Genomic DNA, 27,999 nt, shown 5'->3' on the forward strand with positions numbered 1-27,999 from the left:
AAATGTGTGATCTTTGTAGCCTGTACATGTGAACTAAAGAGCCTTAAACCCTAAACCCCTAAAGAACAAATAGGCTAAATGGTTGTGCTTTTTAACCAAACGACTCCAAACCCCTAACCTCCAGACAAGCCGAAGGCCTATGTTTTACCGTAGACACGAGTATAGACATATTACCGATATTTTATTCTATCATTTTGTATGTAACAAATAATGTCTCGTTTTATGTTTCAAACAAAGATTATTTATTTTTCTGCTTTTATAAATTAGCATAATTTCAAAAGTAATTTCATAAATTGCATAATTATATAATTTTATAAATTCAAAAAGTCCACACTTTTTTGCAAATGAAAAAACATAGGTTAATAAAATTAGTTTATCAAACTCTTTTGCGTTTTGTAATAAAATTTAATGTTGTCAGACTTGGGAGTTTTTCATTGTTACAATTATTTCGTAAGCCGAAAGTTTTTTAGATGAATTCTCGAAGTAATGATTATTGTATCTATAGTAAAATATTTACAGTCTGGAATTCCATAATAATACTATTTGCTACGATTTAATGAATTTATCAAAAAATCTATATTTAATAATAAATATTATTCTAATTATTATTATTATTTTTCATTATCATTGCTATTATCAGTATTACTGTTATTATTGCTATTGCAATTATGCTTATTCTTCTTCTTCTTATTATTATTATTATATTACTATGATAATTTTTGTTATTGGTCAAAATACATAAAAGAATATTAATACTCGAACTTCATTTGCAATTAAAGAACACGTTGTTATTGAAAGGGAATTTTATATGCATTCATTAGTTTAATGAATGTTATCGTACATTCAATGATAATTCCACAGATAAATGTCTTTCACTCATAAAAGTTGTTGACAATATGTGCGAATCAGTATGTTCTTTTTTTAGATTGTTTTCATCGAGTGTTTACCTCAGCTGCCTGTGTTATTTTTTAGGCAGTGAGTGAGTTTTGTGGGTATTCTAGTTCGATACCGGAAAGTACAAATAGTACGCCTTTTTGTTTGTCAGTGGTATCATTGTAGAAAATTTTCTTTAGTGATTTTATATAGATTTATATTATTCAATTTCAAAGTGAATAAAAGTTGAATAAAACCAAAAATAGAGTTTTCCGAACATCACAAAGTGGAACGAGAATTCTTCTCCAATGCATAAATTAATGATTTGGTTCAATTTACATTCACTCGTTTTATTCTGGTAGAAATGTAGCAGTCGTGCCTTACATGCAAAAACACAGCTTGTATAAATTTTACCGCTTGTTTTCATTTTAGATTGAAAAATGAAAATTAATCCGTTAAACGTTCTAAACTTATTATTAGCATACTTTCAAGCGTTAAACATACCAGATAGTGTCACGAATTATCACGAAACAGAGTTGGCCGAAAAAATAAAAGAAATTTTAATAGATGCAACACATGATTTCAACGATGTAGAAATGATTACTGATGACTCTTTGGATTTTCAAGAAGAGTATAAAGACCATAATGCGGAAATAATTGAAGATGAAGTGCAACATCATTTTCCTGATCCGGATATAGCACCAACAAATCAATGTACTGCAGATAATGAAGAACTAGATTTTGAATACAAAAAAAGAGCTGTAGAATTTTGGAGAAGTAGCAAAACGAAGCAAAATTTAAGTCTCAAAACAGTGCAAAACAGATTCAAAAAAGTATCATCTATTAGTCAGCTACGTCGTTGGGCTCATTCAATTAATAAAGGTGGCACGTATAGAGAAAAAGTAGCACAAATTTGTCAGTATACCCTGGATAATTTTCAAGCAGCTCTCGACAGTGGTTCAATTATCCATGATGAAGATATAATTCGATGGGCCTTACAAGCTAAAAAAGAAATTTGTTTTGATGATATTAGATTCAAAGCTTCTAAACATTGGTTACTCAAATTTAAGCAAGCACACCGAATAGTTTCTAGGAAAATAAATAAGTTCATAACAAGAAAAACACTAGAAAGTAGTGCAGAACTTACGGCTAAAGCTGAAGCATTTATCGATGACGTTAAATCGTGTATACCAAGGATTGGACTCGAAAATTTGTATAATACAGATCAGAGCGGATTTCAGCTAGAAATGCATTCTGGAAGAACATTAGCAGTAGAAGGAGAAAAGCAAGTGCAATGTCTGGTACAGTCAATTTCAGCAACAACGCATAGTTATACTATACAGCCACTAATATCAGCTACTGGACAACTGTTGTCACCGCTATTTCTTGTTTTAAAGGAACCAAGTGGCAAGTTTGGCTCTATTGTAGAACAAAACATATTTAGACCAGAAAACGTGTACGTGGAAGCATCCAAATCTGGAAAATTAACAACAAGTAAGGGAACTAATAACAATTTTTACATTGTAATATCGTTGATCAGTTAATTAGTAAGTCGTTTAATTGCAGATCACTTCAAAATCTGGTTGGAAAAAATATTTTATCCCTATGTAGGCCATCACTCAATACTATTACTTGATTCTTGGAGTGGTCATTGTGACAAAGTTATAGAAGAAACAATGCCACAAAATAAAATTATTAACATAAAAAAAATTCCAACTGGAACCACAGGAAAAATACAACCACTTGATGTCTATGGATTCCGTATTTGGAAAAACTTTGTCCGAACATTTTCTGATAATGTAATGTTAATGGATCATGATATGAATTTACATGTGAGAAATAATATGATTAAACTTCAATCATTGGTTCACAACCAACTGTCTTCACCGAGATATATAGATTTGTTTAAATATTCCTGGTATAAAAGCGGTTACGTCAATGAAAAACCAGATAAATTTGATAATCCTATAGATTTCAGTTTTGGAAAGTCTTGTGCAACACATTGTGAAATAGAAGGGTGCACAAACATTGCAATTGTACGATGTGGTTGGTGCAAAAAAGCATTGTGCTTTAAACACTTTTATGAGGACTACCAATATTGTAAAAACATCGTAAAATAATATATTTTATGCTGAATACAAAAAATGCACTATGGCAAAAGATAAAAGATTGTAGATTATTATTATACTCTAATATTATAAACAAAAATACATTATAAGTTGAATTTACAATAAAGGAATTTCAATAACATTCTGATAACAATTTCTACGGAAATTATAAAACTGCTTCACACACAGAATTTTCTTGTTTACAAATTTAGGAATTTGAGGTGGTTTGGTTAAAAAGCACAACCATTTAGCCTATTTGTTCTTTAGGGGTTTAGGGTTTAAGGCTCTTTAGTTCACATGTACAGGCTACAAAGATCACACATTTGTAAACAAGTTTTTTTGAAAGTTAAAATTTTTTTTCGACATTTTCGTCCACCACATTGGTTTTGCCATTTTGTATTTTTAAAATCTGATATCAGATTTGTAAAGAGCGATCTCGAAAACCCCTATATACAAACCTTCTACAAAATATTATGGATTGAAGTATACTTATAGTTATTTTGTGTTAGGGGTGGTTTACCCCCCTAAGGGGAAGTATCTATGAAAAAACCGAAAAACTTAATTTGTTTATTATAGATGTTTACAAATTTTTTCCAAATTTTGTAGTCGTTTAAAACTTTTTTATTATATAAAATTTTTTTTCGATATTTCCGTCCGCCATATTGGATCCGCCATTTTGAATTTTCAAAATCTGATAACAGATTTGTAATCAGCGACCTCGAAAACCTCTATATACAAACTTTCTACGAAATATTATGTATTGAATTACATATTTACAGTTATTTTGTGTTAGGGGTGGTTTACCCCCTGAGGGATAATATTTATGAAAACACCGAAAGACGTCAACTAAATTTTGTTATTAAGGATGTTTAAACATTTTTTCCAATTTTTTTTAGTCGGTTTAAACATTTTTATTATAAAATTATGCCAAAAAATATATGTTTTCAACCCCTAAAAAATAGGGGATGCTACCCTTACTCTTCAAATCACCATGAAATACTTGCTCTTTTTGTAAGAAATAACCTCCAATTTGTTTCATTGAAAAATATTAATTTTAAGCCGAGATATTTAAAAAAAACGCTTTTTGGGGGTTAACTTTAGGGGAGGTTTTTACCCCTTAAAAGTGAAAATTAGCCGATAAAAAAAAATACGTGTCTCTTATTTTTTTATGTTCTACAACATATATGAAAATCATCAAAATCGGTGAGTTCGGGTTGGGTACCTTTCCTTGTTAGGACAGGGCGACCCTATATACTTTAAAATTGGATTTTCTAACCTTCAACAAAAATTTCGATTGCATTGAAATCACTAATATTGCGCTTATGCGCAATCTGTTGGTATCTATTTGAAATATATTAACCTAATCTTTCATCTTTTAAAGGATTTATTCCGATATATTACGCTAATAACTTAATATTGCAAGTTGTAAATTTGCTCGGTGAATTTTCTTTTTGTCAGAATTACTTCTACCGATATTTTGTCTCCTTCGGTCACGTAACTTCCGGTCAGATGTATTATACGCCGATGTCAGATGTATTATTCCGACAACTGGGGCATGTAAAATCGCGTACGCACTACAGCAGGGAACAAAGAATGCTGAGGTCGCATGTTCGCCACCCTCGGCTTCGCCTTAGGCAATACACGTGCGATCTGGGACATTATTTATTTTCCCGGCCTAGGTACGTAATACGTATACCGACACTCATCTGCTACTCAGTGACACGCGATTGTGTTATTATATATTACGTACATATAATTAAGTGGCGCGGCAACGTCACGAAAGCGAGTTTGAGAAGCAGACGAAGCCGCGGTGCCGCGGCACAATTTACTTCTATATTGGGGTTCGGATTTTAAAGTATCCAGAAAAAATGCATACCATTACTGTTTTCAATTAATTTTCGATTTATTAGCATGTTATTGTGCTAATCTATGATTCTACTAAAAATATTGGCAAAAAACTGTTTCATTTTCAAAATAAATGGATGTATAATTCCCAAATGCTCCAATCATCTCCTTATTCTCCAGACAAATTTTAGGACCGTTAAGTTAGCTGCGCATGCAGTGTAGTTGGATTAATTATTCATTATTGCTTTTCCGCCATTTAACCTGCTGCAAAAATTGTAGCTTATATAAAGTGGCTTATGTTTTATTAAGTGTTTCAGTAAAAATATAAGCGAAAAGCAGATTTTATTTACGTAATAATGAACGATGTACGATTTTGCGATTCTCCAGACAGAAAAACGTTACGACTGTGAAGTTTGCCACTAATAAGCTATATGAATAGTGTAGTTGGATATTGCTTTTCTACACACTTCTATCATATTAAGTATCGCAGATTATTAGTGCTATATGTTCTAGACATCAATATATATTCAATATACTGATGTCTAGAACATCAATATATTGAATATACATCAGCTATATATATATATATATATATATATATATATATATATATATATCTGATGACAATGTTCAGGTAGTTTATGGAGTCTTGGTATACAAATCATTCAAGTACGGTGTCTAGGTGTACAGGGTGGGCGATGACGACGTCTAGGTGATGCGCTCCATGGTTTTTGGTGTGTAGGTAAATAAATCCTTCAAGTGCGGTGTCTAGGTAGCTACAGGGTGGCCGATGACAAGGTCTAGGTTGTTCGCTCTGTGGTTTTTGTGTCTAGTTGTAAAAATCATTCGAGGAAGGTGTCTAGGAGTACAGAATAGTCGATGACGACGTTCAGGTAGTTCGCACCGTGGTTTGAGGTGTATTGGTGTAAAATCATTTAAGGACTGTGTCTAGGTGTATAGAGTAGCCTATTACGAAGTCTGGGTAGTAAATACTCAGAAAAATTTACCAAAAAAGACTGAAATCTTAAAAAAAATTAACTTCCAATAAAGTAAAAGGTTAGGCGAGTTTGAAGCATTCCGCAAAATTATTATGGAAGACAATCACGTAGCATTTTATACATATTTATTACAACAATGCAGATCAGCATGGGGGTGGGCAGGGGCGTATACGCGCACTGCTGGTGTTTCCGACACGGATCTTGCCGGGAGGGGGGGCTCACAGAACCCTCAGGCGGATCTAGTAACCGGCGAGCTTCGATCTCTGAAGTTGCGACCGAGAATTTCGGGAGCACAGCGGAGTAAAGAGGCGAAAACGGGAGAGGGAGGCGGGGGCTCCTGGAGCAAGGGATGCTACGTGTCCCAGCTCTGGGTCTGTCCCCTCCTCTCTCCCTAAGCCCCGGGGTCAGCGCGAACAGAGCAACACTGTCCCATCCTAATCACCATGGCTGGCGACGAGATAGTGTTTACACAAATAAACTTGCATCATAGTAAAGGCGCCTCGGCCGCACTGGTCAGGCGCATGGTTAAGATGCACACAGGCATATGCCTAATACAAGAACCTTGACTATTCGCGGAGAGGATCAGTGGTCTGGGGGGTGCTGGTCCGATCTATAGAGACCCCACGTGCAGCGTTCCCAGGGCGTGCATACTTGTTAAAGGTTTTGATGCTCTGCTGCTGCCGGCTCGGTGCAGCAGGGACCTCACGGCAATAAAGATCAAACTCCCTGTAGGAGGGGGCTCTGAGAGTGATATTGTGGTCGCCTCTGGCTACTTTCCATACGACTCTCAAGAAGAGTCCCCACCAAGGGAGGTACAAGATCTAGTGGAACACTGCAGACAGCGAAGCATTCCTCTTATACTGGGATGCGACGCTAATACTCATCACATAGTTTGGGGCAGTTCGGATACTAACGGCAGGGGCGACGTACTGCTGCAGTATCTGGTAACGACGAGTCTGTGTATTATGAACAGGGGCAGAGAACCTACCTTCTACAATTCGGTTAGAAGTGAGGTGATTGGCCTCACTCTGTGTACAGTTGGAATGGAGGGGTAGGTGGGCAGCTGGCGGGTATCCAACAAACCTTCACTGTGCGACCACAGATACATCCAATTCGAATGGAAGGAAACATGCTCGGCAACAAGGGCCTTTAGGAATCCCAGGAAAACAGACTGGGCGTTCTTTAGGGAAAACCTTAGGAACGAGCTTCAATCCTTCAAACTAAGCTTTGGAACATCGGATGAGCTTGATCACTGGGCATTCGAGCTAGGTGAGATAGTAAACATCTCTTTCCAGAGAAGCTATCCCTGGACCATCCGAAAGGGAACATGGGGTACCCCATGGTGGAACCGGGAGCTAGAGGATCTGCGACGTGAAATGGGGAGGACCTTTAACAGGGCCAAGAATACTCGCAATAGTGTCGATTGGCGGATTGACAGAAAAGCCCAGAGGCTATATAAAAACCGCATCAACGCGGTAAGAATCAAGGGATGGAGGGACTACTGCGCGTATATCTAGAGATATCCTGACGCGTCCAGACTCCTCCGGATACTCGCGAAAAATCCTGAGGTATGGCTTAACGCTTCAGACTGCCTACAGGAGAATACACAACCTCGGAAGAGGAGTGTTTAAAACTACTTCTGGAAGCCAACTTCCCGGGCTTTCGGCTCTCCCATGAGATGGGGGATGAGAGCTCGGGTAAGAATAGGCAGCAGAGGGCGGCATGGGATTTGGCGGCGAAGGTCGTTACACCGGAAAAGGTCAAGTGGGCCATAAGGAACTTTCAACCCCGTCGAAACTCAGGGGACAGGCGCTAAGGGGGTGGGTCGACAGGGTCCTATAGGACCACGCCTACCAAGGCACTTGGAATCCTTGTGAAGGTGGAACCACTCCATCTTACTATCATTGGGATGGCTGCTAAGGCAGCGCACAGACTCAATGCGTACGGACAATGGACACAAGGCACGAGGCACACCCGGCTTCCGGGTGGGGTGGGTCTCTTACCGGAATTTTCCATCAAAACTGATATGATGATCCCGCGCTACTTCTTTGGAAGAAGATACGGGGTCCTACAAGAGAAGAATGGAAGGCCCGCAGGGACAGTCGACCAGGAACTGGGGACGTCTGGTACACAGATGGCTCTAGGGCAGAGACTGGCACTGGTTCGGGGTACTACTGCCAAAGGGATGGAAGGGGAACCTTCTTTTCCCTGGGGTGGTATGCTACGGTCTTCCAGACTGAGATATACGCTATACTGACCTGTGCTCAGAGGAACATTGAACTCGGCGCAAGGGATAGAATTATCACCATTTGCTCAGACAGTCAGGCGGCACATAGAGCACTTATGGCTCATAGGACGACCTCCAGACTGGTCTGGGAATGCAAAGTGGTTGTAAATCAGCTGACCGCTCACAACAACAAGGTCAGGCTGCTCTGGGTCCCAGGACACACCGGGATCAGGGGTAACGAAATAGCAGATAGACTCCCGACTCCCGACACAGATAGTGGCCGGGCACATCCGCTTAAGGTATCACGGTCTAAAGATGGGGAAGGAGGCTACGGGTATATGCAGGTGGTGCGAGGGGGCGGAAGAAACGCCTACCCATGTACTAACTGTTTGCGCGGCTCAGACATCAGTGCTTGGGGGAGCTTTTTCCCACGTATGAAGAGATTAGGGCACTCGACGCGGGAGCCATACTGACCTTCTGGAGAAGGGCAGGCTTACCTGCGTAGGGGATGCCATGACGAAGGGTGGTACAATGGGTTTACAGCCTAAGTCCCAGGGATCTTGGTGGTCCCCCCTTCATAGTAATAATAATAATAATAATAATATTACAACAATTCTTATATTTGTCAAAGTTAATTGTGACTTAATAAATACTGTAGGAAATGTAATAATTGAAACCATAGATAAAAAGGTAATGAGATCAATGAAAAATAGTCAAGTTTAAAATGGGTGAGGGTAAAAATTTTGAAAAATAAAAATTAGAAAGGGTAAGTATAAGAAATTCAAAATTTATAAACTAAGATTTTGAGATTAATAAATTTATGAAACAAAAATGTTGAATTAAAATATTGCGAAATATTGCGAAAGGTTATATTTGTAGTTAAAACAATGCAGAAGCGATATTTTTATGAATTTCAAAATTTAGGTTTTCAAAATTATACCTTTCCAATATTCTGGGACTTATAATTTTACCTTTTGTTATAATTCAATTCGTAATTTTTGCCTTTCAAATCTTTATTTTTCAAAATTTCTACCCTCACCCGTTTCAAATATATAAATAATATAAATAATTTAACAATGAAAACTGTAACTTGCCATGCCCGATTCATTTTTTTTTATTAGTGAACAACTTAATTTTTCTTTTATATGTAAGAATGTTATATCTGATTTATCAATACTTTATTTTTATACGTATATTTTATTGGTACTTATAAAGAGTTTTTGAGTATGCAAAAGTTTGTATAAATCTTTTAGTAAATAATTGTTGTGTCTTGTTATCTACATTAATGATATATCATTGTATCGAAATGACTATTTTATAAGTTTATTTACACAAATAAGTATGTATAACTAAGTTACTAATACAACAAACACATTAAAAAAAAAAAAAATGATGTCTGCACAAATTAGTATTTGCAGCATGCTTATTATCTTGACCGAATCGGCAGATGTGGTTGATTGTGAAATGCATAAATACATACGGCATTCATCGTTTTGAAGTTACAAAGACATTGCTTGTAAAAAGAAAAACATTATTTTTAAGAATTACTCACAGCATCTCTTTTATCTAGACTAAATTTGCATATTACATCTTGTGATATGCATGAATACATGCAGCATTCGTCATTTCATGTTCACAAACAAATCACTACAGAAAAAAAGACCATTTCAGTAAAAATAATTATTTGCAGTAGTTTTTTCATCTAGATTGAATCTGCAGATTACATCCTGTGATATGTATAAATATATAAGGCATTCGTAATTTCAAATTGACAAAGACATAGCCTTAAACCATAAGCATATATGCACAAAGAATTATTCGCGGCATCCCTCTTATCTCAACCAGAACTGCAGATTACATCTTGTGATATACATGAATTCATGCAGCATTTGTCATTTCATGTTCACAAACAAGTAACTTTAAAAAAAGAAGCTCAGTAGGCAGAGTGTTGGGCTAGTAATCCGGAGGTTCTGGGTTTAAGCCTGACTCTTGGCTTTTCTGACATCGGGACACCTCTATGTTCACATACGTTTGTATGTTACATACATAAGTATCTTATAACGTCAAAGCTCCAATGGTTTGGATCCCACTGTATACAGTTTCGCACTGTATAATTAGTAGGTCCAATCCAGATGCATGTGCACTATATTCCGATGTGCATGCACCGCGACTATAGGAAACCTCTCTGACCGGTACCATTGTATGGTATCGGGCAGAGGGATGAGCCATATAAGACCTGGATAGGACTTGAGAAGGCAAAAGATATATTTTATTTTTTTGTAATATTATAATATTACAAAAAAAAAAGAAAAACAGATAGGAATGAAAAAACAGCATACCCAAACAAATAATTATTTTCAGCATACCTTTCATCTCGACCGAATTTGCAGATTACATCTTGTGATATCCATAAATATATACAGTATACGTCTTTTCATGTTCATGAACATATCATTTTGAAAATAGAGCATATTTGCACAAAGAATTATTCGCAGCATCTCTTTTATCTCGATCAAAACTGTAAATTGCATCTTTTTATATGCATTAATACATATAGCATTCGTTATTTCATATTCACGAACAAATTCAGTCTTTCGATACCCTTGTCTCTGCGATTTCCTCTTCATTTTTTCCACCTCCTTCAAATCTCGTTCTCTCATTCATATCTCTGTACCTTTCTCTCCTCTGGCCTTTTTTACCATCTTTTACATTTCTTTATAGTTGTCCTGTTTTTCCTCTCTCACGAATGCTGTTCCTATACACCATGTATCCTCTCATCTCCTTATCTTCGCTTCTTTAAATTCGTTTGTCTTTTCCCTTATCCATTCTATTTTCTCAGTTTTATCTCCTATTTTTACTGCTATCACCATTCCCCCTTTCACTCTCCCTTATTCTCCCTCTTTTTTCGCATTTTTTGCTCTAACTTCGAATCCTCCTAATTTCTTCGTAGAATTTTCGTAGAATTTTCCTTCTTTGTCTTCTAACCACGTTTCTTGTAGACAGATAACATCAAATCCTCTTATGTAACCCCATGCCCTTTCATCTAATACCTTTATTCCTGCTAAGTTTCTGATTAGGTCATAAATTGCTTCCTTTCTAAGGAAGCCTTGTAATAGTAATTTTTAGAGTTTTTGTAAAAACACGTAGAAAGTGTGTTTTGATTTATTATTAGTCGAAAAATAGTGTTTTTAGAAAATGTCCATACGGATGTGTATGTGTTGGTTCGTCCGTATACGCCTGCATCTCAGCATCTACTCAGTGGATTTTAACCCAGTAAGTCTCTTTTTCTTTGTTTTTACTAGTACATAGCGGAAATACAGTATGTTTTTACATTTTGTGAACGCGTTTTTTTTCTATGGTGATTTTTTAGTCTTGAGATTGTAGTTTTTTCTAATAAAGTTATAGGAAAAGTTAATAGAAGTGAATTGCTTGATATGTACCTGAAAGAGAATAAAATAACCTATCTTTTTACTGCCGAAAATTTATACTATCATTCGTCGTTCTATATATATATAAAAAGCACATTTTTTAAAAATCGTTTTAACTCGAAAACTTAATGTCGAACCTTTCTAGAAAAAATAGTACATTACGATACATGTGACTTAAATGGTTCTTTTTTACACGACGCAGTTAACACCCGAGCGTAGCGAGAGTTAAAGGCAATATCATCAAGTTCAAATTTTAGATTTACTTAGCATTATATAGTACGTTGATCCCTTTCTTTGGGCTGTTTATGAAACCAGTTAGTTTCAAAGATATTAGGCTTCAAAATTTTGGTTCTTCACCCTGTATACTCTATATAACTGAAAATGACATCGCTTAGATCTCAGCTTCTTTTTAATGGATTTTTATCTATACCTAAGCTTGTTTTTTTCTGTTTTTTTTTTTACTAATTCGTGAAAAAGAAAGAACGTGAAGATTTTTAGGTACGCATGTGGGTTCTGTTGATGACGATTTTTCGATTACTAGTGATTTTAGACGTGTTCCGCAAACTATCGTAACCATTAAAACTCGGAAACCCATGTTAAATTTTTCTTAAAAAATCATGAATATTGAAGGTTATTATAACTTTATAGACTACTGTATTTCTAAGTCCTTTTATGAAGCAAATCCGGAGTCCTTCTCTTTGTTTCTCTTTGGCGTTTGGCGCCTGTTATCGTGACGAATGTCAAAAAGTACAAAAACTTTGAAGAATGATATGTGAAGTAAAAATAATTTTGATATCAAACCAAAACATAATTTTGAAGGCAGCTACGTGCCAAAGAATTTGCAGCGATTTTTTTTTCTTGATTGGCAGACAAAGAATCAATTAATGTTTCTAAATTTTCACCATCATTACATACTTTTAATTCGTTATTATATTCTTCATCATCGTAATTATTTTCCATACAGGATATATGAAAATCATTTAGTCTCAACCCATGTAATAATAAAATACTTTCTATGTTATTCTATGTTATTCTTTGATCTACTTGGATTTTTGGTAATTTCAAAGCCATAAAGTGATGTTTGTATTTATTGTATAATTCTAATGAATTAATAGGTTTTTGAAATACAAGAATGTATGCAAATAATTCACACAAGGATTTTGGAAACTTGAATACTGCAGCTTCTGCTAAACATTTATTTTATTCTTTATCAGTACTAATAATACCTCTTGATAAACAAGCATTTTCATATTTATGTCACGTCGGATTCAGTCCTTTCGAACCAAATCTGAATCTCTAGAAAGTAAGTCGCTCCTTTCTATCCTTGCGTTGCCGCAAATAGATAGGGATGAGCTTTGTCGTGCGTAAATAAGAATGTTCACCGGGACAATATTTAATAAAGAAAAGAGAAAACTTTTTATTTTATAAATAACCAAATCTAAAATTTAGGTTGTAAATTAATGTTGGGTTTTGAATTTAATTAATTTTTTTATTTTTCGCGCTGAATATAAACACTCAAACCGCGAAACTCGCGGTTTGAGTGTTTATATTCAGCAGTGTGAATATAACTACTATAGAATTTGTTATGCTTCGCAACACTAGTAATAAAACTAATTTATTAGCTAACCGACACTTGGTTCCTACTTTCTAACGGTTAGAAAATGATTCTAATTCACACAGTGGTGAATGCAAGGAAAGAGATTTTTCCAAGTAGATAGAATTTTATGTATTATTATTAAGCTTTATTGTGTCTCCCCTCTGGGGTTCACAAACTTCTTCCTTTGTACACTTTATTACATCATTTATATTACATTTGTTTTTTATTTCATTTATTTTCATCCTCTTGTCTCCTTTTGTGTATGTCTGTCTGTGGTGTGTGTCTGTTTTAGGTTATGTTTTGTGTGCGTGTTTGTATACTCTGTTGTTTCGTGTACGGATGTGTCTGTTTGTGCTCGTGTGTTTAAGTGAGTGTTTGTGTGAGTGCGTGTGTGTATGAGTGCGCGTGCGCGCCTGCTCCTCCACTTTTGTAGGTGAGCTATGGGCTTTTTCCCATCTTCCTCCTTTCTTCCACTGTCTCTGTCACTCCTTTACTCTTCCTCTTCCTCCACTTCGTCTTCATCCTTCCATCTTTTGTATCTTTTTTCTTCTACTTGGATCCTAGCCCTCTTTCCTCTCTTCACTATCCACTCCTTCTCCTCGTCCCATGAGTACCTCATTCCCTCCACTTCTGCTATTATTTCCTCCTGCAGACATCTTTCATCTCCCTCTTTTTCCTCTTCCTCTCTCTTCCTTAGCTCTCTCATAATGAGTGCTTTGGCTCTTCTCCTCGTGCGTAAGCCACTACTCCAATCTAATTTTTCCTCCTTCTCCAATCTCTGCCCTCCTCTCCTAGATTTTCTCCATATCTTCTTTACTCTTGAAAATTACTTTTTTAGTCTCCTCCGTTCTCGTGTCTTCTAGTTACCATGCTACTCCCTCCATGATATCCTCCATCCATTCTTGACATTTCTGCTACCCTACTTCGCTTTCTTTGCTTTTCACTTTCACTTCTCTGATACTTTTTTAACCTCTATCTCGTTTTATCACCCCGTGTGTATATTTGTCTGCTTCCTTGTTTCACATCTTTTTTCATTTCCTCATTCCTCTTCGGTTCTAATCCTCTAGCTAGTTCTCTTTCTAGTTACTTTTCCTTTGCTTCTTGTTTACCTGCTCCCCTGTTCACAAAAAGTCCCTTCTCCTTTCTCACCTTCCTCTAGTTCCTTTTCAGATTTTTGACTCTTGCCGCTTTTTCTTATATCTTTCTCTTTTTTGAATTGCTCCCATCTGAATTCGAAAGCTCCTTCTACCTGTTCGTTTGCTCTTCCTCTATCCTCTTTCTATTTTCTCTTTTTCTTCTCTTTTCCAAAGAACTCCATACAGTTTCCCCAAATTTGTTCTCTCTCCGTTCAGCGTGTTCTCCCAGACCTCCACACTGCTTCCTATATAGCTACAACGTTCAAAGATGTGCCCCAGCGTTTCCTCCTCTTCTCCGCATAACCTGCATCTTCTTTCCTCTTCCTTCATCCAATATCTGTATCCTCTGACCTCATTCCCCATCCTGAATCTTGCTGTCGTGGCTAAAACCTCTCTTCCCCGTGTTTCCCCCTCTTTTCAGGTACTCAGGCCTCTCTTCTGTTTGGTTTATTGGCTTCTTTACATCTCTTGCTTGTCTTGAGTCTCTCATTTTCCCTTCTCATGTCTGGGTCTGCATATCCTTGTGCACTTTTTCTATTTCTATCCATACCTGCTCTCCTTCTCTCACTTTTCTATGGTATTGCGCTATTGACCATCCTCTTTTGTTTAGCTCTTCTTCTCTTGTTTGTCTGCGCTCTCTCCTTCCTTTTCTTTCTCCCGTCTCCTTTTCTAAAACTCTCCAACATTCACTCCATAGTGTGCGCTCCTCTGCCTTGCATAGTTTTTCCTCATACTTCATCGCCCGTTTTCTTGTCCTTGTCTCTAGTCTGATTCTATTCGTCTCTAGGTGCAGTATGTGCTCTGGCGTTGTCCTATCCAGTTTTAATACCCATTTCATGTATTTCCTATGTATTTTCTCTAAATCCTTTGTTTTCCATCCCCATATCTCTGCCCCATACTCTGTTACGCTTTTGACCATTGCATCAAATAACCTCATCCTTAGTTCCCAGTTGTCCCTGAAAAGCTCTTCTCCTAGCCCCCACATTGAGCTCATCACTGTGTTAGCCTTCTCATTTAGCTTTTTTATCTGTCCCTCCTCCTTGCCATTTTCTTTTAGTGTATATCCTAGGTAGTCGAAGCTCTTTACTATTTCCAGTTATGTGTCTTCCCAGTAGAATTTCTCTTCTTTTTTCCTTCTTCCTCCATTCTTAAATACCATGATCTTAGATTTTTCTGTATTTAGCTCCAGCCCTTTCCTATTTATAATCCTTTTAAACCTCCTTAGCATATGCTTTAATCCTCCTGTACTCGTCGCTAGAAGTACCATATGATCCGCGTATGATAAAGACCAAAATTTCTTTTTTCCTAATACGATCCCTCCTTCTTGCACTTTGTTTAGTTCATTTTCTACGTCTGCCATCACTACGTTGAATAACGTCGGGCTTAGCGGGCATCCTTGTCTTACACCTTTGTGTAATTCGAAGCCTCCTATCTTTCTATTCCCAAATTTTAATTCACTCCTTATACCCTCATAAAGCTCCTTTACCCTGTCCCTAACTCTGCTCCCCAGACCCAGTTTCCTCATCATTCCCCATATCTCCTTTCTTCTCACTTTATCAAACGCTGCCTTCATATCCGCGAAGAAGATGTACACTTTCCCTCCTTTCTTCATGAGTTCTGTTTCCATCGCTTTACTCAGTATATATATATATATATATATATATATATATATATATATATATATCACGTCTGCCGTCCCTCTTCCTTTTCTAAAACCTATTTGTGTATCGTCCAGCATCCCATTTCTCTCTAGTACCCTTTCCATTTTTCCTCTGATTATTTCTGTGTAGATTTTATACCCTGTGTCCACCAGCGTTATCCCTCTATAGTTTTTTGCATCCTCTTTGCCCCCCTTCTTAAATAATGGGGTAATTAAACCCGTATTCCACTCTGTTGGGATTGTGTTTCCCGCCCATATGTCATTTAGTATCTTTGTTAACTCTCCTATCACCTGTTCCTCCCCGTACAACCATACCTCGTTCTGTATCCCGTCTGCCCCCGGTGCCTTACCTTTTTTCATTTTTCTTATGGCATTCCTCCCCTCTTCTTCCGTTATCTGTCCATCATCTCCCGAGTCCTCTCCTCTTTCCTCTGCTCCTCCTTCTCTAATTGAGTTTTCCTCTTCCTCTTCCTCTCCTAGGTGTGCTTTGAAGTATTCAATCCACGTCCCTTCTCCTATGGTGCTGCCTCCTTTTACTCTCTTCTTCCTTCTTCTTTTCTTCACCACTTCCCAGAATTTCTTCCCTGACCTGTCCTCTTCCGCTTCCCTTATCCTCTTTTCCATATCCACCTCTCTCTTCTTCTCCACGAGTATCCTCCATTCCTTCTTTGCTTTTATGTATTCCCTCCTTTCTTCTCCTCCTCTTATATCCCTTCCTATCCTCTTTACTTCGGCTTTCTTCTTCCTGCACTCTTCATCCCACCAGGTATTTCCTTCCCCTTTTTTTAGTCTTTTCTTGGTTGCCCTTTCTATTTTCTGTTTCAACTTTTTCCATTCTGTCGCTTGTTCTGCTTTCTCTAGACCCTGTCTAAAGCGTCCTACTGCCTCTTCTGTCCACACTGTTACCGTTTCAACCTGACTTTCCTCTTTTTCTCTCTCCTATTCCTCTGTACTTGCCTCTATCTCCATTGCGTTGTGGTCCGATTCTAGCCTGTGTGCTATACTCATTCTCTTTATTCCTCTTGTCTCCTCCTCATATGTTATGGCATAGTCTATTACAGAATAGCCCGCTCGTCCTATATAAGTATACTCTCTCTGTTCATCTCCCTCTGTGATACCGTTTAGAATGCTTAAGCCTAGTTCTCTTGTCCTGTCCACCAATTCTTCCCCTTCTCTGTTTTTCTTTTCGTCTTTAGAGTTTCTTACCTCCGCCATTCCTTTCTCATCCAGTCCTCCTCTTTCCATACCTGTTCTTGCGTTCATATCTCCACATATTAGCACCTTCTCTCCTCTGGCCCTTTCTATCAGTTCATCTATTTCTTTGTAGTTTTCCTGTTTCTCCTCTCTCATGTATGTTGTCCCTATCCACCATGTCTCTCGCTTCTTTTTTATTTTAGCCCCTATGAATTCACTTGATTTTTTCTCTATCCATACTACCTCTTCTGCCTTTTCATCTATTTTTATTGCCATTGCTAAACCTCCTTTTACTCTTCCTCTTTCTCCCGCTTTTTTGTATCCCTTGTCTTGAACTCGAAGCCAACCAGCTTCTTTTTCCAGAATCTAACCTCTATATCTTCTATCCATGTCTCTTGTAGACAGATGATGTCAAATCCTCTCAAGTATTTCCATGTATCATCATCTGATCCTTTTATGCCCGCTATATTCCAGTTAACTATCCGTATGTTCCTCCGTTTTCTCTTTGTTACTTTCCCCCGTCCTTCTTCTGCTCCGAAAAAATTCCTGTTCCCTTTCATTCCATGTGTGCTTTGCCCCATCTATCTATAGCCTATTGTATCCTATCTTCACCACTTTTCCCTCCTTTCTTAGCTTTATCGCCGCATCTTTTATATTTTCCTTATTCCTCCTTTCTTTCCAGGTTAGGTCGTGATCTACGAAGATGTTTGTGCCTTGTAGCTTCGACTTTTCTCTCATAATCGCCCCTTTTTCCTCCCATTTCATGCATTCTAGCCCTAGCCTGCGGGTCTTTCCTTTTATTGTCCACGTCTTTCTTATGTTTATCTCTATATTTAGCTTCTTCTTTATCCATGATTCCACTGTATCTTTGTTCCATTTTTCTTCTTGCCATCCTGAAATCACCAGGTTATTTTTCTTGCTGTCTCTTTCTCCCTCCTCTATCCTCCATTCTAACTCTGTCATCTGTTTCCTGTCGAACCCTGTCATTGCTGTTGTTCCTTTATCTCCTCCTTCAAATCCTAATTCTATCACTTAAGCTAGTTCACCGGCTGAAGTGGTGCTCAATTAGGATTTTTATTAGAAAATTTCTTTTTTAAGATATTATACAGGGTTATCTAATGTCAAAACCTTACAATTCATAGTATCAAACATTAGAATGGTGATATAAATTGTTTAGAGTATAAAATACTCATAAAACTTGTAAAAAGGAGGAACACTGCGCACCTATATAGATATACTGATAGCATGGGATGAAAACTTTGAATTGTTGTATCTTAAAATAAAGCCTCGTTTGCCCTATCCAACTTTTTCTCCATGATTTGTATTGCTATTTTACACCATAAGCTAGTTTTTTGAAAATATTCTAAGAAAACTGTTTAAAATACTTTTTTGCAATGAGGGCAGCAGCATAGAATTCTATTACAGTATTTGATATACTAAAAGTGTATATATAATTTTAGTATATGATTTTAGCATATAATGATTTAAGACTGTAAAATCTAAATAAAATCATATAATATAATCATATACTAATTTTTTATGAATATTTATAACCGGGTTCGTTTGAAGATATGTTTAAATGCTGCTGGAACAGCTACAAAGTGATCTGCGGAGTATCCTGCCAAATGGTATATAGAGTAGTCTCCTAAAGCCTATGCGGAGTAACCAGCAATTTGATTTGCTATGAATGTTCATGCAAATGTGTAAGCAGGTTAGTATGTAGCAAAATAAAATAGAAGGGCAAAATGGTCAGTCAGTACACTAATATTATAATCAAATTTTCTTCAGCAGTTTTATGCATGGCCATATGCAGATCCTAATATGTAAATCAACATGCATAATCTCATGCAGACTTTCCGTCAATTTACTGCATGCTTGTATTTAGCACAGTACGTACATAATTGTATAGGTCACCATGCAGTGCCACTTGCAGAGAAGCATACAAGTATGTGTAAAAATTTATATGCAGGTGAAAATGTAGGGTGGATTCTTATTGCTATGTACTTACCTTTTGTTACTGTATGGGTCTTAAAATCTCATCCCTATTAAAAATTTCACTCAAGATCGTATGTGTGAACTTACGTAAAATCATATATCAGATCTTGTCAAAGATCTTGTGTAAGATCGTACATAAGATCTTATCAGCGATTTTCGATCAAGAATGAAGATAAGCTCTTACGGAAGATCTTACATAAGATCTTATGTTCATGATAAAAAAAAAATTATTTTCATCAAATATTTATTCAAAATCTTACGCAAGATAGTATACAAGATCTTGCATAAGACATTACGTAATATCTTTCCCAATTTCTTACATAAGATCTTATGCAAGATCTTACCGCCATGATCAAAAGAAATCTTTTTATTAATAACTAGGGGGGTGGGGGGGTACCCCCTGCTCGCTTCGCTGGCCAACCCCTAATTTCAATTTTCGTTTTTAATTGTATAATTTTATAATTTCTAAATCTTCTCATTACGATTTTGATTGTTCATTCAAAATCGTAATGAGAATGATTAATTTTTTAATTGAACTCGCTTCGCTCGCCAACCCCCAATTTTAAAATAGGTAGTAATTTATAAGTTGAAAATATTTCTACTGCAGTTGTAATTTTAATTGTATTAGATATTCGAAAATCTATTATGTTTAAACTCGCAGAGGTTACCTATAACATAATACATAGCAACCGTATCAACAACATATAACAACAAATTCTTGGCAGCTTTGTATTCACGTCGCGTCAAAAATTTGGTTAAGTTTGAGTTAAATTCGAAGTTTTACTTGCGATTTTTTAATGCTATATGCAGAAATAGTTTGGTTATTCCTATAAAACTGAATTCAAAATTAAATCGCGAGTTTTTATGTATAAATTATTGTGCGGGATACTAAATCCAGGCTGCAATCATTTGAAAGAGAGAAGGTGAGAGAGAAGGAGAGAGAGAAAGGGGAAAAGAGAGATAAAGAGAACCATACTCAACATTGAAAGTTAAGTATTTATAATCTATTAAATTTTGACATAGTAGATGTACAGAATATCCAATAAAATGTCAGAATGTGAAATAGACAAAAAAAATCCTTGGAGATGGCAATTGCTTATTTCGTTGCTTTTCGTATTTTTTGTTTAATACGAAACAAAATCATATTAGAGCTAAAATTGTAAATCATGTTTATGAGAATTGGGAATATTTTTAGCCATTTATCGTAGTCGACGAATCTTTAAAAATTACTGATAGAAGTACTTATAAAATGCATATGTCAATGAATGGTACGTACGTGAAGTGGAAATTATAGCATTTGTTCGTGTATATTCTGGAGAATTTCAAGGTGTTAAAATTAAAGATAAACATGAGATCGGAAAATATTAATTTTTTATCTTTTCTTTTAAATATTGGTGATGGACATATTGATAGTTTTAAGATTCCAGATAAATGGAAAAATAATATTATATGCAATAAAATTTACGGTTCAGTTATATCTGTAAATGATGATCTTTTAAATAGAGTCATTTTATCGCCCCATAATAAAGATATTTACAAAATAAATAAAAAAATATTAAAAAAAAATTAATAGCGAGAAAGTTATATATTATAGTATCGATTACGCTAGACATAAAGGTGTTGATGAAACTCATAGTGATGCACAATTAAAGTATCCAACAGAATATTTAAATTCTCTAAAATTCCAGGTTTTCCAGTACATAAATTGAATTGAAAAAAAGTACAATAGTCATGCTCATTCAAAATATAAGTATAAATGACGGTCTTTGCAATAGTACCAGATTGAAAATAATTGAACTGTATACAAAGCTGAGATTATTACAGGTGATAAAAAGGGAACTACTGCTTTTATTCCAAGAATTATTTTAGATACCTGTGATATACACCTTTGCCTTTTGTAATATTCCGTCGACAATTTCCTCTAATTTTGGCTTTTGCCATGACTATAAATGAATCGCAAGGACAAAGTTTTGACCCAGTTGGTATTTATATTTATAAGCCATTTTTTTTTCACGGTCAGTTGTATGTTGCCCTTTCTAGATGTAAAAATGAAAATTAATTGTTTATTCAAAATGAAACCGATGATACCCAACTTATAAAAATATTGTTTGGGCAGAAGCGTTTAAATAAGTGCAAATGTCTGTTCTCCGATTATAATATCCACTTTAGTAATTGTCGTTTCATAGAAAAATTTTTTTTTTTGTATACTTAACATCTTTATAGATTTGAACACAATGTTATAAGTATGAAAAATATATGAAAAAATACATGCAAACTTGTTCAAACTTATGTAGTGTAAACGTCTTTAGATTCATTATTTTTATGCATATTCTGGATATTGTCTTACTTTTTGTTCGAGATTGCTAAACATAATTTAACATACTAACTTTTGTTTTAGATCAAATCCCAATCGGAAGTTTTTATTCATTCAACAAAAAATGGAATCAGATCCTCTCCAAAATCAAGAAACTCACATAGGATTTGAGATATTTGTAGAATTTGTGTTTCGAGATTTAATTTTAAGAAAAATTATTTAAGGCACATAAGGGAGCATGCAGCCATTAAAATCTTTCTTTGTCACAAATGCGGAATATTATTCAAAAAACATAATAACCTTATTTGTCACTTACTTTTATATGAAAAAATATACAAATATGTACTTATTGTAACAAAAGATTTTATAGAACTGACAATTTTAAGAAGACATATGAAATTACATAAGTAAAATTGTGCTGTAATCATGTTATTACTATATTTTGTAACGGGGTGAGACATTGACGTGAGTGGAGAAAATCACAAAAGGAGACGCCGGGACCGAGAATCGATCCGGCGCTCCCGAGATCTCTAGGCGCGCGCTCTGTACGTCGAGCTAATGCCGCCGTCTTTCGTCACACTCTATTCTGCCTCGATTACCGGCGTGGCGAGAATCGTTGTTCCTCGTTACAATTTATATTTATGAATCTAATGTTTTTTAGAAAATCATAAAGTAGTATGCTCATATAGGTCCATAGAAAAGCAATATATATGAAACATAATAAAAAATGTACATACATGTTTTCATATTGGACAAATATGAGAAAAGTTATTTAAAAAAAAGTATATTTTAAATGCAAGCAAAAGTTTTATAATGCAAATTATAAAAGTGGAATAGGTCTACTGTGGATACCACTTTATTTGTTAATAAACGTTAATAACAAAAATTAAATAAATTTGATACTAAAATACATTTCACTGTTATAATATGTCTAATAAACATTGAAGAAGAACACATAATGAATGTGAAAATATAAATGTAAAGAGACTTATATAAAGAGTAATAAATGTTAGTAATGATATTTAAGAAAAACACATTGTTGATGTTTATTAACAAAATATTAAAAAAACGCACTAACAGCATATTCCACTAAATTTACAGTATATTTATGGCAGTACCCCTTGGGTGGTGTGGAAATCTGTCAGTACTTTCTGAATTGCATATTTAGTAAATTAATAGATAATAATTAATCATAGCATATTATATATCCAAATGGGGTATTACCGAGCAAAGCGAGAAAGGGTAAAATATATATCATGGGATGCCCAAATAAGGGAAAGTTATGATAAAGGCAAGCCAAAATGAGAGGGAGGCCCAATGATGGGGCGCCAAAATGAGGCGGAGCTAATAACCCAAAATGAGGGGGAGCCAGAAACAGTAAAATTACGTGAAAATCATTCACTATTAACCCAATAACGAAAGTTGGGTTAAAAATGACGTAAAAAAAGGCATAATTTTAACCCAATTACCCAAATTGAGGCGGAGCTCATTATTGAAGCGGTGGCGGTGGTGGCGGCAGCAACGATTTTTTATTAATATAGAGAGATTAATTCAAGATCTTGTATACGATCTTGCGTAAGATCTTAAATGAATATTTGATGAAAATATATTTTTTTTTATCATGAACATAAGATCTTGTATAAGATTTTACGGAAGATTTTATGTTAGTTCTTGGTTAAAAATCGCTGATGAGATCTTATGTACGATCTTGCGCAAGATCTTTGCCAAGATCTGATATAAGACCTTACGTAAGTTCTTATATAAAACCTTAAGTAAAATTTTTAATAGGGATCTGAATGGTTATCGTTATCTGAGTACCCTCAATATGTTTAGTTGAGGAATACCAGTCTCTGTCGACTATACATATTTCACTTATAACTTTGCGGGAAAAACTTCCTTCGATAAACGTGTTTCAGTAGCTCGTTTTACAAAAAATGTTCTAATTAATAAATAATGATAATCAATTTTTTGAAGTTTAGAAGTGTTTTGGTCCCTTGATATTGGATAATATAGATCAATAACTCTCCCAAAAATTATTGTAGAAATCGATAGTCTTAATTTTGGGCATGACAACAGTACGAAAGTGCCTTATAGTTTTGTAAGCGAAAAATATGTGAGATACCCTATTTTACGCAATTTTTAAACAATTGGACTGCAATTTTAGAAGGTCCACTCTCGCATAAACTAAAAAACTATTTTTTTTTATCGCGATCATCTACATCGTTTTAAAATGCGGGCACAATTTGTTAGATTTTTACGTGTATTTTTAAATAAAAATGTTGGTGTTACACGATTATCTCTGAAAAACTTAAATCAATCGGACTAAAAATTTGTGTACAAATTTTTCTTATCACTGAAAACTTGTGGTTTTATTTTAAGCTTTATTCCGCATATATACGCAGAGTGAGGTTACCTCCAAAAATCGATAAAAACGGTTTTCTGGCTCTAACACGAATTCTAAGCTTTCTACAAAAAAAGTTAGATAGAAAACATGTAGATATTTAACAAGTACAACTTTTTTCTGTTAGTATCTAATTATCAAAATGCTTAAAACTCGAGTCAACAGCCAAAAATCGTTTTTTTAAAGCAAAACAAAAAATAAATTATTCGCCATAAAACTTTGCGGCTGTACGTTTTATATAAAAATGATAAATGTAAGAAGATATTTTCAAAACCTGAATTTCTACTGTAACAAATATTTTTCCAAAATGCTTAAACCAAGGACAAATCTTCAAAAACGGGTGTTTAAGTATATAGCTTACAAAAACCTTAGATAACGAGCACGAAGCGCAAGCGTTAGTGGTCGTGCCTTATACGCAAAATACGAAGTGATGCAAGGCGGCAAGGCACCGCGGCCGTTAAGCCGCGTGTGGCGTGCTAGTTTATTTAAAAATTTTTATTGCATATGAAAATTGGTATTAGTTATTGCACAGTTTAATGAATATTATATGCTTTATATAAATAAAGAATCATTGACTTCCTAAATAATTTGCTAATTTCACTGCCTAACTGTTTTCTTCATATTTGTAGGTATTGTACCATATGTTTGAAGCCTACAGTGAAATGGGACATCATAGAATTTCATATTCTGATATATTATCTGGTTTAGCATCTTTTTTTGTTGTGGCCATTGGTGGTACTATTATTGGAGTGATATGGGGCTTCACGACTGGATTTGTAACACGATTTACAAACCAAGTTCGTGTTATTGAACCAATTTTTATTTTCGTGATGGCGTACCTAGCATATTTAACTGCTGAAATCTTTCACATGTCAGGAATTTTAGCGTAAGTATTTAATTTTTACTAGAATTTTCATATTTTGAAAATGTTTTTACTTATAATAAGCAAAAATTTTAAAGGATTTCTAGCGCGATTTGGATTATGACTTTTGAATATATCTAAGGAATTATTTTGTATAAAATTATATTGCAAATATCTAAGTATTAAAAATTAAGAAAATTGTTTTGCAAAATTTTCCAGAAAAACTTACTTTTTATGTCATTTTCTTCCTTTTACTATTATCGAATGTTTTAAATATACCTATTGAATTGTATGAAGTTTTGCCTATCGTAATTAAAAAATTGTAAATAATGTCACAAATATTAATTTGCACAAATACTAATTTTAAATACATTATTTATGTAACTTACTATAACACTGCTGCAAGGATTATTTACTATTGTTGGAATTTACGAAATGATTGAAAAATTCTTATCTCTGCATTTCATAGTGTAGCACGATGAATGATATTTTCAAATAGTTAATACACGCTGTGTGTAGAAATATTCAAGAGCTTAGATTAAACGATTTGTTTTTAAAATAGTATATTATATTAAATCTGTATTAATGCGAGATTTTTGAAACCTTAACTGTTTTTGAAGCATTCTGCAACTATACTTAATATGCAATAAGAATATGAAAGTATATATTTGGAGATCGTTCTCCTTATTTTATACTTGACGCGTTAAGAATGAGGTAGAGCGGGTGGTACAAATAACTCTGATTATTTATGAAAAACCAGAATTACGACGACTTTATTCTATAATACTGATTAGAGAATTCAGCAGCGTCTAGACTACTTAGCGTCCGAGCCCAGAATGGCGATTGGGTGCGCGCTACCCGCAGCGTGTCGTTGGCCAATGGCGCTCATGCCTCAGATTGCGGCCAGACTCGGCTAGGTGAAGTCGGGTCTGGGCTGGAGCATCTGCTTGCACTGGCGTGAACCACCACATATATACTGCAAAATTCTTCGGGCAGTAGCTGCACATAGCATGAACTGCTGCTTGAAGCTCATAGCACAACTGTACTATGAGCTTCAAGCAGCAGCACTCCCAATTTTAGGAGCGCTACTGCCCCGCAAGCTGTTATTCCGCCGAAATTCGGCGGTTTCGATGCGCCACACGGGAGAAAAGAGCACTAAACGGGAGCACTGCTGCACCATTTTCGGGCAGCAACTTCTCTAACTTTTGGGAGAGACGAGCTAGTGCGTTTAGTGCACCATTCACTCGGGCCGGGGCAGCAAAGCGAAGAATTTCTCAGTGTACACAGTCACAACCCTAATAGCACACAATATTTTAAAATATTTGTATATTTTAAAATATTTTAGGAACATTTTAAAGACAATTTAAAACTATGAAATAAACATTTTCATAAAATATATGACCTAAAGATTTATACAATTTAAAATATGTAATTGTAAATATTGTAAAGGAAATATTAAAAAATATTTTTTGTATATTTTTAAAATATATTTTCGTTTGATTCGAGCATATTTTGTGAGAAATATTTTATAATGCACAAATATTTGCATAAATCACTATAAAATATATCTTGTAACGGGGTTCGATTTCGAAGGAAACTCGGCAATACCCGACCCGATCACAATACCTCGGTGCGGCGGAGAACTCTCTCAACGCTTGTGATTTACCCGCGTTGCAACGCAGCTTGCTGTGAAAGCTGCTTCGCGAAAGTCGTGTTCGCACTTTGCTATTTCTCCTCACTCTCCTGTGCAGAGCCGGCTTCTCAGTTTTGCGTTACGACCGTTCGTTGTAACGCCCGCGGAGGCGGCGGTATTTGCGATGAGGACGTAGGGAACGGGAGAGAACAACTCATGAAAATGAATTTAGTCCCAATTAAAATAAAATAACAAAATCATATATTGTGCGGCAATATTGTCTCTTTACAAATGTGCGCCAAGTCACCTCAATATCGACTCGGCGTGGAGAGTATCTCACGAAGCCTACGCGCGCAAAGGCGTTACTTGGTGCCGCTGCACCAAGTCGCAAAGCTGTAGCCGCTGCTACTGCTGATGCGATCCCGATTAAAGGGCTCAGCCCTTCTTTCTCGTTGTCGCCGTTCTCGCACCACATACTCACACACACTCTGCGCCGGTGGTGTTGCTGGCTCACTCGTAGCAGCCGACGTCCTCTCGTTTAGTCGCTGATCGACAAGCCAGGTCGTCCTTTCTTCTCGTAGCAGGAGTTGGCTCGGACGTCTTCTTCTCGCGATCACACACACTCTCACTCTCTCGCACGCTCTCGGTCGTCGCTCGATGCAGTCACTCTCGCACACGAGAGCTAACGCGTTCGCACCTATGGCCAGAAGCTATCTATCAGTCCTACGGACCGCGACTGATACGCGAGGCCCCAAATCTTGCCTCGCGCTTGCGCAATGTCGCGTTTCTACGATGCGCGAATCTACCTGATTACGCACCTCGTTACAATTATTTTCTTATTTTCTTTATTTTTAATGTAGCCTAATGGAAAAACAGTCCGTTTTGCTTTCTCCAAGAGAAAGCTTTGTAACAGTGCAAATAATCGAATCAGAGATTTTGATAAATTTTGATATTTTTGAGGTTCTTGAGTCAAAAAACGACTGCTCTATGTATTCGTGCATATCACAAGATGTAATCTGCAAATTTGGTGAAAGGAATGCTGCAAATAATCATAGGTGCAGATATGATCTGATTTTCTAAAGATATCTGTTTGTGTATGATAAATGACGACTGCTCTATGTATTCACGCATATCACAAGACGTAACCTGCAGATTTGGTCCACATGATAGGGATTTTGCGAATACTCACCTGTGCAGATATGATCTGGTATTTTAAAGATATCTGTTTAAAAATGTAAAATGTCGACAGCTCTATGTATCCACGCACATCACAAGATGTAATCTGCAAATTTGGTGAAAGGAATGCTGCAAATAATCACAAGTGCAGATATGATCTGGTTTTCTAAAAATATCTGTTTGTAAATAATAAATGGTTACTACTCTATGTATTCACGCATATCACGAAACGTAACCTGCAGATTTGGTCCAGATGAAAGGGATGCTGCGAATACTCACGTATGCAGATATGATCTGGTTTTCTAAAGATATCTGTTTGTAAATTATAAATGATGACTACTCTATGTATTCACGCATATCACGAGACGTTATCTGCAGATTTGGTCCGAATGAAAGGGATGCTCCGAATACTCATCTGTGCAGATATGATCTGGTTTTCTAAAGATATCTGTTTGTAAATAATAAATGGATAATACTCGATGTATTCACGCATATCACGAGACGTAATCTGCAGATTTTTTTCCGGATGAAAGGGAGGCTCCGAATACTAAC

At 35.8% G+C, this 27,999-nt stretch overlaps 1 protein-coding gene across 6 annotated transcripts in view; it reads left to right on the plus strand.

Moving 5' to 3' along the window:
• The window catches only part of LOC107981625 (sodium/hydrogen exchanger 3), a 347,213-nt gene extending 320,685 nt beyond the window's left edge, over positions 1-26,528 (plus strand). For 3 of the 6 annotated variants that reach the window (XM_031932689.2, XM_031932695.2, XM_031932706.2), the window contains one exon: positions 24,406-25,341. In XM_031932689.2, coding sequence (XP_031788549.1) covers positions 24,406-24,666 — 261 coding nt within the window. In that variant the 3' untranslated portion in view covers positions 24,667-25,341. Of the gene's footprint in view, positions 1-24,405 lie in introns of all 6 variants that reach the window. The other 3 variants (XM_031932708.2, XM_031932699.2, XM_031932715.2) reach the window with 3 other exon arrangements.
• The last annotated feature ends 1,471 nt before the right edge of the window (positions 26,529-27,999 follow it).

The sequence above is a fragment of the Nasonia vitripennis genome, assembly GCF_009193385.2.
Source record: "Nasonia vitripennis strain AsymCx chromosome 1 unlocalized genomic scaffold, Nvit_psr_1.1 chr1_random0007, whole genome shotgun sequence".
NCBI classification, from domain to species: domain Eukaryota; kingdom Metazoa; phylum Arthropoda; class Insecta; order Hymenoptera; family Pteromalidae; genus Nasonia; species Nasonia vitripennis.